This window comes from Mus musculus, chromosome 18, assembly GCF_000001635.26.
Source record: "Mus musculus strain C57BL/6J chromosome 18, GRCm38.p6 C57BL/6J".
NCBI classification, from domain to species: domain Eukaryota; kingdom Metazoa; phylum Chordata; class Mammalia; order Rodentia; family Muridae; genus Mus; species Mus musculus.
In genome coordinates, this window is record NC_000084.6 from 56,562,483 (window position 1) to 56,577,937 (window position 15,455).

The 15,455-nt window shown below is 44.4% G+C and overlaps 2 protein-coding genes across 4 annotated transcripts in view; one reads left to right on the forward strand and one right to left on the reverse strand.

Moving 5' to 3' along the window:
* The window catches only part of Aldh7a1 (aldehyde dehydrogenase family 7, member A1), a 48,270-nt gene extending 37,761 nt beyond the window's left edge, over nucleotides 1-10,509 (reverse strand). Inside the window, exons 1-2 of one of the 2 annotated variants that reach the window (XR_003952489.1) lie at nucleotides 10,363-10,509; nucleotides 1-193 (exon numbers count right to left, since the gene is read on the reverse strand). The gene's annotated coding sequence lies outside the window, so the exon portion shown is untranslated. The remainder of the gene's footprint in view (nucleotides 194-10,362) is intronic. The other variant, NM_001127338.1, reaches the window with a different exon arrangement.
* Nucleotides 87-15,455, forward strand: part of Phax (phosphorylated adaptor for RNA export) — a 25,144-nt gene continuing 9,775 nt past the window's right edge. The window contains exons 1-2 of one of the 2 annotated variants that reach the window (NM_001162989.1): nucleotides 87-241; nucleotides 12,980-13,566. In NM_001162989.1, the coding sequence (NP_001156461.1) occupies nucleotides 212-241; nucleotides 12,980-13,566 (617 nt within the window). In that variant the 5' untranslated portion in view covers nucleotides 87-211. Of the gene's footprint in view, nucleotides 242-10,388; nucleotides 10,654-12,979; nucleotides 13,567-15,455 lie in introns of those variants that run through there. The other variant, NM_019996.4, reaches the window with a different exon arrangement.

The following is a 15,455-nucleotide window of genomic DNA, read 5'->3' on the forward strand; positions in this document are numbered from 1 at the left end:
CCTCTGGGTAAAGTTGCTGCCTCAGGGTCTGGGGCGGGGACAAGGCTGAGGGGGCGGGGAACTGCGCCACCCGCTGCTTCTGAAGTCCGCTGGGTTGGAGCCGAGCTTTCAAACCGACGCACGCTGCTGGGCCGCACTACGCTCAGAGCTCAGGTATTCTGGGCATGCTCGTTCCTTGGATCTGGGCTGGGACCTGAACATTCAAGAAGCGATGACGTCACTGACCCCCGTTGTAGCCCAGGTAGGTGTTTTTCAGTGTACGGAGGTTTGAAGAAAGGTTTTTTTTCACCTCTTTGGTAAATTGAAAATATCTCCTGCCGGGCGGTGGTGGCGCACACCTTTAATCCCAGCACTTGGGAGGCAGAGGCAGGTGGATTTCTGAGTTTGAGGCCAGCCTGGTCTACAGAGTGAGTTCCAGGATAGCCAGGGCTATACAGAGTAACCCTGTCTCGAAAAAACAAAACAAACAAACAAACAAAAATTTCCTAATAAATAAAAAGTATCACATGATTGTACTGCCTTCGAAATATGCTGCCTCGGTACATTCTTACTTTTAAAGAACGAACGTCGTTTTACTCAATGGCCTTCACTCTCCACGTCTTTTTTCTGCACTTGCCCCTCACTCTCTTACAGATAACTGTGTCATTCCTCAATAACCAGGCCTCTCTATGTGAAGGAAATCCCAGCGTCTTATCAGCACTAGTGCCTCCCTGACATCCAGTTTGTTACTCACTCGTGTTGGGTTTCTCAATGATTCCGCGCCTATGTTTTCAATATGCTTCGATTGCTTTCTACCCTGCAGCCAAAGTCATAAATAGGATGGGATACAAATAGGAAAGGAAAAAACAAAATCAAACTATACTTATTTGCACATGATATGACATTTATTTAAAAATCCCTAAAGACTATACTAGATGCATTAACACTTTTAGCAAAGCAATTAGATACAAAATCAATATAAAAAATTATTGAGACTTTTTTATATATATACAAAGTCTTATATAATCCAAACTAGCCTCCTGCTCACTTTGAGGATGATCTTAATTCATGCCTCTTCCACCTGAGTGCTGAGATTATACCCAGGTGCAAGTGTACCTGACTCTACACTGCTAGGAATTAAACCCAGGGCTTCATGCATCCTGGGCAAACAATCTACCAGTGTAGCTACCTGACTAATACAGTGACTTCTATATATAGCAATAACAAACATGCTGTGGAAAAATGAAAACAACCTAACTGGCCACAGCAGCAATAATAATAATAATAAAATAATAATAATAATAATAAGTTCCATTTTCAGCACGGCATAACAAAGCTGGGTATAAAAACCACGAAGCCAGGGCTGGAGAGATGGCTCAGTAGTTAAGCTCACTGACTGCTCTTCCGAAGCTCCTGAGTTCAAATCCCAGCAACCACATGCTGGCTCACAACCATCCATGATGAGAGCTGATGCCCTCTTCTGGTGCTGCCTGGAGACAGCTACAGTGTACTTACATTTAATAATAAATAAATCTTTGGAAAAAAATAATGAGATCAGTTTGTACAATGAAAGTTCACTGGGGCTGGAGAAATGGCTTTGTGGTTAGGAGCGTTGACTGCTCTTCCAGAGGACACACAAGGTGGCTCACAACTGTCTATAACTCCAGTTCCAGGAGACCTGACACCCTCACACAGACAAACATGCAGGCAAAACCCACCAATGAACGTAATAAAAATAAATAAATTTTTTTGTTGTTGTTGTTGTTGTTGTTGTTTTTTTTTTTTTGGTTTTTTTTTTGAGACAGGGTTTCTCTGTATAGCCCTGGCTGTCCTGGAACTCCCTCTGTAGACCAGGCTGGCCTCGAACTCAGAAATTCGCCTGCCTCTGCCTCCCGAGTGCTGGGATTAAAGGCGTGCGCCACCACGCCCGGCTAAATTATTTTTAAAAAAGAAAGAAAATACATGAAGGTTCTTAAACATACGTTTAAAAAAGGATGGCTCAGAGGAGCTGGTGGGGGTGATATGATCAAATACATATATATAAAATGTTCTCAGAGAATATATGAAATACATATTAAGAATATATAAAAATACACTTTTTAAAGGGAATGACAAACACTTAACTCCTGTGAGTGGAGAATTTGCCATTATAATGAGCAAAATGTACTCCAGGTCACCTCAAAAGTCACACCCTAGTGAGCTGGGGGTGTGGAATAGTTTATTACAAGGACTTGTGGAGTCAGAACTACCACCACCATCACCTCCACAGCCCATCCCACCCCCAACCATCATGACAATATAGGGTCAAACTGTCCTCGGTAGGACAATTAAAAAGACAAATAAATGGTTTAAAGGGCATAGGCACTTGAAGCCAAACCCGATGGCCTGAGTTTACTCCCCAGCACCCCACGGTAGAAGGAGAGAAACGACTCTAGCAGGTTGTCCTCTGACCTGTACACATGAGGTATGGCAGGCACTTATGCATACACTTGCCCCCCCACACACACACACTAAAAAATAAATGTATTTAATTTTTTAATAAGAATAAAAAGACAAGTAATAGTGAAAATCAAAGATAGAGACTTGGGACTAGAAACATGGCTCAGCAGTCAAGAGCACTTCATGCTCTTACAGAAAACTTGAGTTTGATTTCCAGCACCCACACTGGGTGGCTTATAGCTCCAGTGGCCTGTAACTCCAGCTCTAAGGGATCTGACCTCTGACCTCTGAAGGCATCTGGAGGCCTGCGTGCACACAGAGACACACACATTAAAAATGAAAATAAAATTGTAGTCACATTACCAATCTTGTAAGGGGACAGCAGCTTTTCCCTAGTAAGCATCTGAGCTCGCTCCCTAAACGTGCTTGCTTTTTTTTTTTTTTTTTTTTTCTTTTTTCTTTTGAGACAGGGTTTCTCTGTGTAGCCCTGGGCTATCCTGGAACTCACTTTGTAGACCAGGGTGGCCTCGAACTCAGGAATCCTCCTTCCTCTGCCTCCAGAGTGCTGGGATTAAATGCATGAGCCACCACGCCAGGCTAAGGGCTAACACTCTTAATTACCATCATAGGCAACTAATTCAAAATACTGCAGACCTTAATGTAAGAGCTAAAACTCTTAGAGAAAAACATTAAAAAAAAATCTTTTCTGTGACAAAGTGTTTAGTTATATCCTTAGCTATCCACAGAACCCACACATTGCCACACTTAGAAATATCACAGGGGGGCTGGCGAGGTGGCTCAGTGGGTAAGAGCACCCGACTGCTCTTCCAAAGGTCCAGAGTTCAAATCCCAGCAACCCCATGGTGGCTCACAACCATCTGTAACAAGAACTGACTCCCTCTTCTGGTGTGTCTGAAGACAGCTACAGTGTACTTACATATAATAAATAAATCTTAAAAAAAAAAAAAAAAAAGAAATATCACAGGGACACTAAAGCTGCTATTCTCCAAAGCCTTGACTCATCACTTGGGCTGCAGCTATCTTCAGGGTCTCTGTAAACTTGGTAGGAAGGCCTTGAGTCTCTGCCTTCACTTCCTACGTGTCTCCTCCCTACACTGCTGGGGCATTTTCGATCACACTCCCCCTGCTCAACTCCACACTTCACCAGAGCAATCATTTAAGGAGTGTTTCTCTGAAGCCGGTGAGCTTCCTCCCTCAGTGCTGAGGACACCAAGGGAAGAGCAGCTAACTTTCTTTTCAAGATTGCAAGACCATCATAATCAGCAGATTTTCAAAGTCCTCTGCAGCCACAGGAAGGCACCCGAAAGCCTCTACCACAGCCACAGCCCAGCCCACTCCTTAGCCTTTAGCTGTTGCGCTAAATACGACAGCAAAGGCTTTATTGTACAGCTGATTACCAGGAGGGTGGAAGCTGCAGGCTTATATCTGCCTCCCTAGCCAGTTGGTAGCAGAATGTATAGGAAGGAGAGGGGAGATTGTTGATTTAACATTCACTAAGTCAGTCACTTTTTGACAGTGAAACCACACCAGAGAAAACCGACTTTAAAGAAGAAAGATTTCTTTTGGCTCATAATTTTAGAGGTTGTGGCCAAGGACTGGCTGTATTGCTTTCAGGCTCATGGAAAGGCATGATAGGGAACCATGAAAGAGAAAAGTTGTTTACCACACTTTTCTGGTCATGTCCATTGCTGAAAAGCCAGTTGTAACTGGGCATGGCAGTGGTCTTTAATCCCAGCACTCAGGAGGCAGAGGCAGGCAGATCTCTGAGTCTGAGGCCAGCCTGGTCTATAGAGCAAGTTTTAGGCTAGTAGGGCTACACAAAGAAACCCTGTCGCAAAAAAACAAAACAAAACAAGCAGAGAGAGCAAAAGAGAGAGAGAGACACACACACACAGAGACAGAGACACAGAGTCAGAGAGAGAACAGAGATTGCAAAGTGTAAAAATTCAATGCAAGAATTGAGATTTTGCCCAAATGATAACTTTAAAACTTTGTTATTTAAGCCTAAAATCCAGTTTATGTTTCCTGCTGACTGAGCGTCAAAAAAATTTCAACACTACTGAGAAAAAAAACAAAAAAATCAAAAACCAGGAACAGATGGCCTACAGAGACAAAGCTCATTTTCCCAAAGCCAAGGAAGGACTTTGAAAACAAATGACCTAAGCAGTTTAGGGCGAGAATGTTTGTAAGTTTGAGTTTTACTACGTTAGCACTCCTCTCTCTTTAAACTTAAACAATGTACCTGGTAAAAATCCCTTTACAAAAAGAAAAATTGCAGGGTTGGAGAGATGGCTCAGGTTAAGCTCACTGACTGCTCTTCCAAAGGTCCTGAGTTCAAATCCCAGCAACCACATGGTGGCTCACAACCACCTGTAATGAGATCAGACGCCCTCTTCTGGTGTGTCTGAAGACAGCTACAGTGTACTTATTTATAATAATAAATAAATCTTTATCCTAAGCGAGTGGGGCAGACCTGAGTGAGCAGAGGTCCTAAATTCAATTCCCAACAACCACATGAAGGCTCACAACCATCTGTACAGCTACAGTGTACTCATATACATAAAATAAATAAATCTTGAAAAAGAAAAATTTCCTCTACACAAAGAAATTCTTTAATGTAGGACAAGTAGGAGCATGTGTTTTTATTTCATTCTTAATCTTCATCTTTAGACCTTGTTGTAAATTACTTTTCTCTGAGTAATGTAACAAAGTTGTAATTCCATGATCCTCTGTGAAGACAGAAAAGCACAACGCTGTTGAGCTCAGCCCATCCTGTGGCCCGCATTCAATCTGAAGTATGCACCAATTACCAAGCTTGTTAGCTTTATTTCTCTCTGACTGGTCCTGGAATTCTTTTCCGCTGTGCTGTCAAGGGTTTAACTTTACCTGAATCCATAACCCTCCGGTGAGATCCCTCAGGCTATGGGAAGCACTGCCGATCTAGGGCTCCTCACCAGAATGGGGACATTTGACAATTACCGTGGCAACAGTCACAAATAGAAAAGGGGAAGGAGAAAAGAAAAGGGGGAGGAAGAAGTGGCACCTGAACTCTAGAATGCTCACGAGCTGATATCTGAAAAAAAAATATGAATATTCCCCCCTGCTTTTTAGGCCTATCTGTCTTCCTCACTTGTACAGTCTACACCTGGTACTTCTCAATGCCCAAGAATTGCAAAACTGATTTGAACGTTTATCTTCCTTTTGTCTTGCTCTTAGCCAAAAATAAGTCTCTTTTTCTGCTCAGTTGATGCTTGGTTCCATAATCCTGAGAAGGAAAATGGACCCAAGCTGGGGCAAAAGACAGTAACATCTAAAAGAACAGTCTGTTGAATTGGAACATGTTTTAAAAGTCAGACTTATAAAATCATAAGCATTTCTTCTTTTTTTTTCATATGTGTATGCATGCTCACATATATGTGGGCACATGTGTGTTTTATCAAACTTTGGGGGGTCACAATCTGTGCTCCAAAAGTTCAAGTTTGGCCACCCATCCTTGAGATGCCAATTAATATTTAAAATTAGCCAATTTAAGAGCTGGAGAGATGTCTCAGAGGTTAAGAGCACTAGCTGCTCTTCCAGGGGTCCTGAGTTCAATTCCCAGCAACCACATGGTGGCTCACAACCATCTACAATGAAAGCTGGTGCCCTCTTCTGGCCTGGAGGCAGAATGCTGTATACATAATAAATAAATGCATAAATAAATAAATACTTTTTAAATTAGCCAATTTAATAGTAATAGCTAAGTTAATAGTAAAAATCAGAAAAGGGAGATATATAGTCAATGCAACCACATTGGGAAGAGGGACAAAGAGATCCAGTGACTTCCCCTACAGCCAGTCTTAGGATCCCAAGATGAGATTTAAGTATAAATAGAGGTCCCAGAATATGTGCATCTAAAGAGTCGGGACCAAGGTGTGGTCTGCACACCATTCATTTACCCATCGCTGTCTGGGCTTCAGTCTCATACTCTAAAGCCAGCCAAGCTAGAACTGTGGAGGATCTTTTTTCCAGCTCCCCCTCTGGTTGGTGCCTTCTCCTTTTTCCATCATGAGATCCCTGGGGAAATTTCCTAGTGTTTCAACCTTCCGATAGATTTAGAGATTTAGATAAAGAGACAGCTCTTTGAAATATTCTTAGTTCTGCCAGGATAAATGTTATGAGTTCACATGAGCGGGTGCACATGTGTGGGAAAGACAGAGATCATCAATATTGGGTATCTTCTTCCATCACGCTCCATCTTAACTATTGAGGCATCTCTCACATAAACCCAGGGTTTGATGATCCAGTTCATCTAGCTAGTCAGCGTCCTCTGGGACTCTCCTGTCCCCTCCTCCTAAGTGCTAGGATCACAGGTGAGCTGCTATGCCCACTCTGGACTGAAGGGGGCGCTCCGGGTCTGAGCTCGAGTACTCACTTCTGCACAGCAAGCACTTTCCCTAATGAGCCATCTCCCAGCCCGGCATCTCTTACATATTCTAGAAACAAGCCCCTCAGAGTAAGAACCCTGCCTGGGACGGTGGCATATGCCTTTAATCTCAGCACTTGGGCAGGAGGCAGAGACAAGTAGATCTGTGTGAGCCAGGCTAGCCAAGCCTGTCTGTCTCTGTCTCTGTCTCTGTCTCTCTGTCTCTCTGTCTCTCTGTCTCCAAAAACAAAGCAAAACTAAACAAAACACCTTTAGAGATCAATATCCATATTATAATAGGCTTGGACTAAAATATTTACCATAGTTTCCCCCCACCCCCATTTGGTTGGTTGGTTTTCTTTGTTTGTTTGTTTGAGACAGGATTTCTCAGTGTAGCCTTAACTGTCCTGGAACTTGCTCTGTAGTCCTCGAACCGACAAAGATCTGCTACCCTCGGCCTCCCGAGTACTGGGATTAAAGGCAGGTGCCTGACTTTTTTTGCACAGGGGTATGGGGGGAATCCTCTTTCTTAAGCCTTCAAATTCAAATCAGGAGTAGCCCACTAAATCTCTCTAGACCACAGATGGAAAATGGTGTGATTTCTGTCACACCATAGTCACATGAGCCAACTCACACATTCATTCTAACTGTAAAACTTTCTCTAAATATAGATTATTGTCTCTCTGTGAACTCTGACAAATACAAACTATAAATCACAGAGACCAACAAGCCAAGCATCAGATTTGCTTGTCTTCAACTAAAATACTTATTAATTAGTGATTACATAAAAATGGTAGAAGCATCTTTGCAGTTCTCATAAAATCATGGGCAAATATCGAAAGCACTACACTTTTTAGGTTTTCAGCTTTATCATAATTGTATTGCTTGCATCTTTTATTCACTTGCCAATGATTTGAGCATATAAAGCTTATAAATTTTGTGAGTTATATTTCAATAAAGATGATTTTGTGGTATCAGGAGTTGAATTTAAATGTGGTTAAACATGTTTGGAATTAGCTGGAACAGAAGACTAAAACATGGTTATAGGAAATGAAAACTCAGTGTACTGCCTGGTTCCGGGTATCAACCTGACACAAGCTTGAATTATCACAGAGAAAGGAGCCTCCCTTGAGGAAATGCCTCCATGAGATCCAGCTGTAAGGCATTTTCTCAATTAGTGATCAATGAGGGAGGGCCCATGGTGGGTGGTGCCATCCCTGGGCTGGTGGTCCTGGGTTCTATAAGAAAGCAAGCTGAGCAAGGCAGTAAGTAACATCCCTCCGTGGCCTCTGCATCAGCTCCTGCTTCCTGACCTGCTTGAGTTCCAGTCCTGACTTCCTGTGGTGATGAACAGCAGTATGGAAGTGTAAGCTGAATAAACCCTTTCCTCCCCAAGTGATTCTTGGTCATGATGTTTGTGCAGGAATAGAAGCCCTGACTAAGGCACTTAGCTAACAGAGAGCTATAGCATGAATGTTGTTTCAAAACCTAAGGAATCAGTTCTCTCCGAGTTGATCTGTAGGCTCAGTATGCTTAGTGTAAGGAGCAGTAATAAAGACGAGATTGGCCCTAAGGTAAACAAACAGCTCAGTGGAGCATAATGGAGCATTCAAAGGGCACTTACATGCTCTAGTTATATTGTTCTTTTGTTTCTGTTTGGTGTGTGTGTGTGTTTAAGAGAGAGAGAGTGAAAGAGGGAGAGAGAATCAAACCCAGGGCCTTCTACATGGTAAGTATATGTGATTTAACAAATAGCTATTCAGTGGGCCAAGAAAAGTCTTTTAAACAAATGATGTTGGAATAACAGATCCATAAGGGAAAAAGAAAAAGATCTCAGTGCTTTCCAGGAACCCTAGTGTATGAGAGAGCTGGTTGTGAGGTGTTGTAACTGTACAGACAGGTCCAGGATTGCAGTTATGTAGGGGACTGACTCAGAGAAAGCTGGGTTCTGAGTATCCGTCAAGGCCACACATTCCTTCCTCACACTACGAAACCCATTCACTGCCCCCCTCGTCCCCACCAGCCCTTGCTGCTGGGGACTCAGAGACTGTGACTGCAAGTGTACCGCCTACTCCCCAGCAACCACTCTGGCATTAGCCTGTGAGAAAAGATTCACACTCGGCCACATGAGCTTGAACACTCCTTAGCCCCACCATGTGGCTGTGGGGCTACGGAATGTTTTAAACTGCTGGGCTGGCATGAAGACAGTCAGTTGCTTAACTGACTGTCCTTCACTTAGGTCACCAGGGAAAGGACGAAGACCTGTCAATTTTGTGAGAAACAGAACCCTCACATTGTAATCACAAATTCAAGAGACTAGGGAAAGTTGTAAAGGCTTTATTTTACAATTCTGTAGACACTGATGCCAGCTTACTATAATGACTGGTATACCAGTTTCGCATGAAACAGTGATTTAAAAAAAAAAGATCTATTTATTTACTTTATGTATAAGAGTACACTGTAGCTGTACTGATGGCTGTGAGCCACCATGTGGTTGCTGGGATTTGAATTCAGGACCTTTGGAAGAGCAGTCAGTGTTCTTAACCACTGAGCCATCTCTCCAGGCTGAAACAGTGATTTTTAAATGCCCTAATTGCAAAAACGTCCTACTCTTTTCCCATAGGCTGGTATTCCAAATAGCTACACAACCTTCGCTCTCACCCTCCCCAAATTCCCCAATCTATTGGTTCAGAACACAAGGCCTTATCTATTGTATATCCTGGGTCTTAGGATTCCATTCTTTTCCAATCATGGGTTCTGTCACATGGCAGAGTGCCTGTAACTTTTCAACCCTAGGATAAACTGAGATTGCTTAGACAGACAGGCACCAGGGGCCATCTAAAGGAAGACATGGGTGTGGACGGGGAGGGTGTTGGTAGCTGTTGACCGGTAATTGAGCACTAAACCATCTCAAACTGAAAATGGAGCATGGTGTAGGTGTGTATGTATGTATGTATGTATGTGTGTGATGTATGTGTGTATGTGCGTATGTATGTATGTATGTATGTATTTAATAAAAGAGGTTCAAGAGGGTCAAAGCTCATGGGGTAGAGGCATGGCAGTAAGTAACATGATTTATTTCTTGTAAAATAGAGGGTCAAATTGCCCTGGCCTCCACCAGCTTAGGATAAAGGAAAACATAAACATTAAAACAATAAAGGCCTGTAATTAACAGCACTTTAATACTATTTTAACCCTGACTAACCAAGTACCCCGGGGCAAGATGGACCATTTTAATATCTCTGGAATAAGGGCTTAGTTACTTTAGCCTAAGGGAGACTCAGAAAAAGCGGCGGCAACAAAGGTAGCCCAGGAACACAAGCAGGCCAGTGACCATAATGTACAGCCACGCGCGCCAACGGGGAGAGCGGAGCTTGGCGGGGAGCTGAAGTGGAAGCGGAAAAAATAAAATAACAGCAGTAACAAGAAGAAAAAGAAGAAGAACAAGGCAGCCGGAAGGCCTGTGCAGAGCATCCGGGTGAGAGGCGGGAGGTCAGGGCGGAACCCGAATGCCTTACCTTCCTTGGGGAAACCGCTGGGCTGCGCGGAACTCGCCTCCCAGCGCTGAGTTTTGTGATGGTGACGCTCGCCCGGGCCTGCGGAGGCGCCGCCCTAGCGCTCGCCCGCACGGGGGCGCCGCAGCACCGCCCTAAGGCCTTCCCTCCTCCGCCGCCCGCCGGAAGCGCTCTCCTGACCCTGCGCGCCGCGGGAAGATGGCGCTGGAAGCTGGCGACATGGAAGAGGGGCAGCTTTCCGACTCGGATTCCGACATGACGGTCGTCCCCAGCGATAGGCCTCTGCAAATGGCGGTGAGCGACGGGGCGCGCGGGAGACGGGGCTGGACGCCCGGGGAAGCGCGGCCGGAATGAGAGGCGCGGGCGGGATCCGGAATGCACTGAGTCGGAGGCCGCGGGTCCCCGGCGGACGGCCTCGCGGCATCCCGGATCGGGCGAGCATCCCTCCCTGGCGGCTCCCGCTTCTCCCAGCTTCCCCGCTCCTGCACAGCCGCCCCGGGAGACAGATTTTTTTTTATTTTTTGTCCAGACATAGAACGTGGGGACGGAGACATGCAACTGCTCGCTTTTGCCTTAGTGGATAAGGAGCTCTTGGCGTGCTCGGGGCCGGGTCTTTGATGCCTCCTCCATCCACCTTCGAGCTTAGTCGGCTTTCACGAGCAGCGTGGAGGCACCAAGGCTTTGTTTCAAGCCGTCCAGGGTTGTAGGCGGCATCTCGCTGTGTACCCCCAGGCTGCCCTGGCACCTGAGCTGTGGTCCTGCCTTTCATCCTCCAGCAGTGTTGGGAGATCACAGACATCGTGACTCTAGGCAGCTTCCTCATTTTCTGAGACTTTGTTGAGATTCCTTTTCATTCCTTCAGAAGGCTTTCCTGCCAGTCCACCTAGGCACCGTCACAAAACTATTTAACTATTTAGCTGTGCTTTGGTGTTGCGGTGGAGCTAGCATTGGCACACCACACCACTGAGAGCAGTTGCATACACGATACTTACTGCACACGGTAAGGCCTGGCCAGTGTTAGCAGTTAACACTGGAGGACTTCAACAGATGCTTGGTTATGTGTTTCTTATAAAAAGCAGAGATTGAGGACACAGAGTTAGAAGAAGTAAGTTCAGGTACTTTATTGCACAGTAGGGGGAACTAGTTAACAATAGTGTGTACTGCAGACTAGCTGCAAGAAGGAGAGGGGTTTAGCTAGATGGGTAGCGTGCTTGGCTGCCATGCAGGATGCCCTGAGTTCAATCCCTGGCACCCAGAAGCCAAGTATAATACACACCTGTACACACACACGCCCACAAATACACACACACACATTTACACACACACACACACAAGCCCACAAATAAGAGGATTTTGACTCTTCTTTACCTAATGAAATGATAAATGTTTAAAGTGATGGATATTTTTGGGCATCATATTATACTTTGTAAATTTGGGTGGTTACCATGTGGCAAATTTTTAAGCGATTACCTTCAGGTGTAGATGTCTTAGAAAATTAATACTATGTTCTTATTTTTAAGTCCCTTTTATTTTTAACATTAATAATTTGGTTAATATAGTGCCGTGAAATCTGAATGTTCAGGATTGGTTGGTTGGTGTTTTGAGGCTGGGTCTCTTCATGGCCCACAGTGTCCTCAAAACCAGGGTCCTCCTGCCTCAGCCTCCTGAGCTCTGATTGCAGGTGTGCCCCACTACACCTGGTGAAAGCTGCAGTTAAAAGTTAATATGTCTGGGATTCTTCCCAGCAAGAGCTTGCCATCAGATTTGATTGGTTGGTTGGTTGATTGATTAATTGATTGTAATACACTATACAGGGGTGTACACTATATAGCCTTGGCTGACCCAAGAACTATGTAGCTCTGGCTGGTCTTGAACTCACAGAGATTTGCCAGCCTCTGCTGCCTTCCCTAGAGTGCTGAGATTTAAGGATGTGTTCACCAAACCTTGCTACACCATCAGATCTTAAAGGAGTAGCCACAAAACCATATAAAAGACGTTGATATATCCAACTAGAAAATAATATTTTTGGAGAGAAAGATAACAGAGTTTTGTTTTGTTTTAGTATTTGTGTGTGTGAGTACATTGTCTCTGTCTTCAAACACACCAGAAGAGGGCATCGTAGAATCCGATGAACCACATGGTTGTGAACCACCATGTGGTTGCTGGGAATTAAACTCAGGACCTCTGGAAGAGCAGTCAGTGCTCTTAACTTCTTAGCCATCTCTCCAGCCCCAACAGAGTTTGTCTTAACTGCCAGCCACAATTACTGTGTGTGTCATTCTCACGCATCCTTGTCTTTGAAGATGAGAAGTAAAAGCTTTACTAAGTTTTTAGAAGGCGATCTTTCAAAACCAAGTTTTAATTTAGCTGTCTTTGGAGCATGATTGTTTTAGATGGTCCAGTTGAGTACTACACTCATTCTCCTTAACAAGGTCTCGATGCACAGCTTAGACGCGGGCCTGAACAAAGTGGTGTGACCAAGTTGTCCTGATCCTCCTGCCTTAGCCTCTGGGTCACTGGGATCACAGGCATGCACAATGCCTACGTCATTGTGGAAAATAGTCGGGGGTAGGTGGAATTAATGTCCTGTGGAACTGACTGTCATGTCTTTGGCTTGCAGAAAGTCCTAGGTGGGGGCAGCGCTGCGTGCGCACCGGTGTCACATTATCGGACTGTTAAACATGTGGACTCCAGCGAGGAGAGTCTAGATTCCGATGACGATTGCTCTCTTTGGAAACGCAAGCGACAGAAGTGTCATAATACTCCTCCCAAGCCAGAGCCTTTCCCATTTGGACCAAGTGGTCAGAAAACGGCTCTCAACGGAGGAAAGAAGGTGAACAACATCTGGGGCGCGGTGCTCCAGGAACAGAATCAAGATGCGGTGGCCACTGAACTCGGCATCTTGGGAATGGAAGGCTCCATTGACAGAAGCAGGCAGTCTGAGACCTATAACTATTTGCTTGCTAAGAAACTTGCTAAGAAGGAATCTCAAGAGTACACAAAGGAATTAGACAAAGATCTAGATGAATATATGCATGGTGACAAAAAACCAGGGTCAAAGGAAGACGAGAATGGGCAAGGTCACCTCAAGCGGAAACGACCTGTCAGAGACAGACTGGGTAACAGAGTGGAAATGAACTACAAAGGGCGCTATGAGATCACAGAAGAGGATGCTCCCGAGAAAGTAGCCGATGAGATCGCCTTCAGGTGAGCATTGCAGCATATGCCTGACACTAACAGGAAATAAACTAGATAGTAAATGTATTCCTTTCTGGGGTTTTGTTTTGTTGAGACAGGGTCCCTCTGTATTTCCTGGAGCTTGCTAGGCAAGGCTGGCCTCAAACTCTCAGAGATCCACCTGCCTCTGCCTCCCAGAGCTGAGACTAAAGATGTGTGCCACACCTGGCTGAGGGTTTTGGTTTGGTTTGTTGGTTTGTTTGTTTTTCCTTAATGGAATTAACCCAGGGCATATTTGGCTCTGAATGCGTTTGTGTCTTTTTAAAGATAACTTTGAGCTGAAGATTAGCTCAGTTGGTACAGTGCTTGCCCAACATGTATGAGGCCCTGAGTTCATCCTTAGCACCTCCTAACTGTATTACATGCCTGTAATCCCAGCACCCATTCTCAAGTACACAGTGAGTTCGATGCCAGCCTGGGCTACATGACATTGTCTCAAAAGGGGAAAAAAAATAATAAGATGGGGCTGGCAAGGTGGCTCAGGCTGGTAAAGGCACTTGCGGCCCAACCTGGTGTCAGTTTGATCCCTGGTCTCACGTGGAAGTAGAGAACTGACGACTGCGAGTTGTCTTCTGACTTCCACATCTGTGCCACAGCACAGCTTCCCCTACCAAAAAGAAAAAAGAAAAAAAAAAGACAGACAGACAGACAGAAAGAAAGAGAGGAAGAAAGAGATGGATGTAATTTTTCAGTGTTATATTTGAAGGTGGAAAATAAAATGACTGATACGTTAATATGATAATCACTCATTTATATTAACATGATAACCGTTCATTTTTCAGGTCTCACACACACACCCCACCCCCACCTCCATGGAGGCGAATTTATCCAGTTTTACAACCATTGCTTTATTTTATTTTATTTTAAAAAGCTGTTGCTTTTCAAACCTTTTCTCACCATCACCCGATGAAATCCTTAGTGTCCACATCCATGTATCTATTACGGTTAGGAACCCTGGTCTCCTTCCCAGACAAGCAGGTTGTCCTTGTAAATCCACCACACAGATTAGCCATGCGGCATACGTAAAATGCAATTTCTTTTCCTTTTTCTCTCAACATAGAGTTTCTCTCTGAGACCAGGCTAGCCTTGAACTCACTCAGAGATACACCTGCCCCTGCAGGGAGTAAAGGCCTGCACCACTATGCCTGGCTGGTTTCTTCATTTGTGAGATTAACTTACATTGTAGCAGGAACTAATTGACACTCTCCTCCTGTTTTTGAAATGGCCTCACTTTGTACCTGGAATCCAGTGTGTAAATTGTTGCATTGTTGAAAGAACCACTGAGCTAAATACATAGACCAGTCTGGCCTCAAGCTCACGAGATAACTGCTTGCCTCTGCCTCCCAAGTGCAGAAATTAAAGGTGTGCACCGCTCAGTGTGCCTACTCACCTTTTTTCATTTATGTGAGGAGTGTGGCTTTTTGTGTGATTTGGGAGTTTTGGAAAGGTTTCTCATGGCCCAGGCTGGCTTCAAATATACTATGTAACAAGGCAGATCTTGAACCTTGGTCCTTTTGTTTCTGCCTTCCAAGGGCTGGAATCACAAGCATGCACCACCATACTGACTGTTTTGTTGCGTGTGTGTAGATTTGTGTCTCTCCAGACACAAATGGATGGACAGTCTACGTTTATTTATTATGAATGCTATTAATGAACTTTTGCTTGCAAGTCCTTGATCATATATTTTCATTTGTTTTGGGTAAATAGAATTTTTTGGCAGGTACTGTCTTAGTTAGGGTTTTACTGCTGTGAACAGACACCATGACCAAGGCAAGTCTTATAAAAAACAACATTTACTTGGGGCTGGCTTACAGGTTCAGAGGTTCAGTCCATTATCATCAAGATGGGAGCATGGCAGT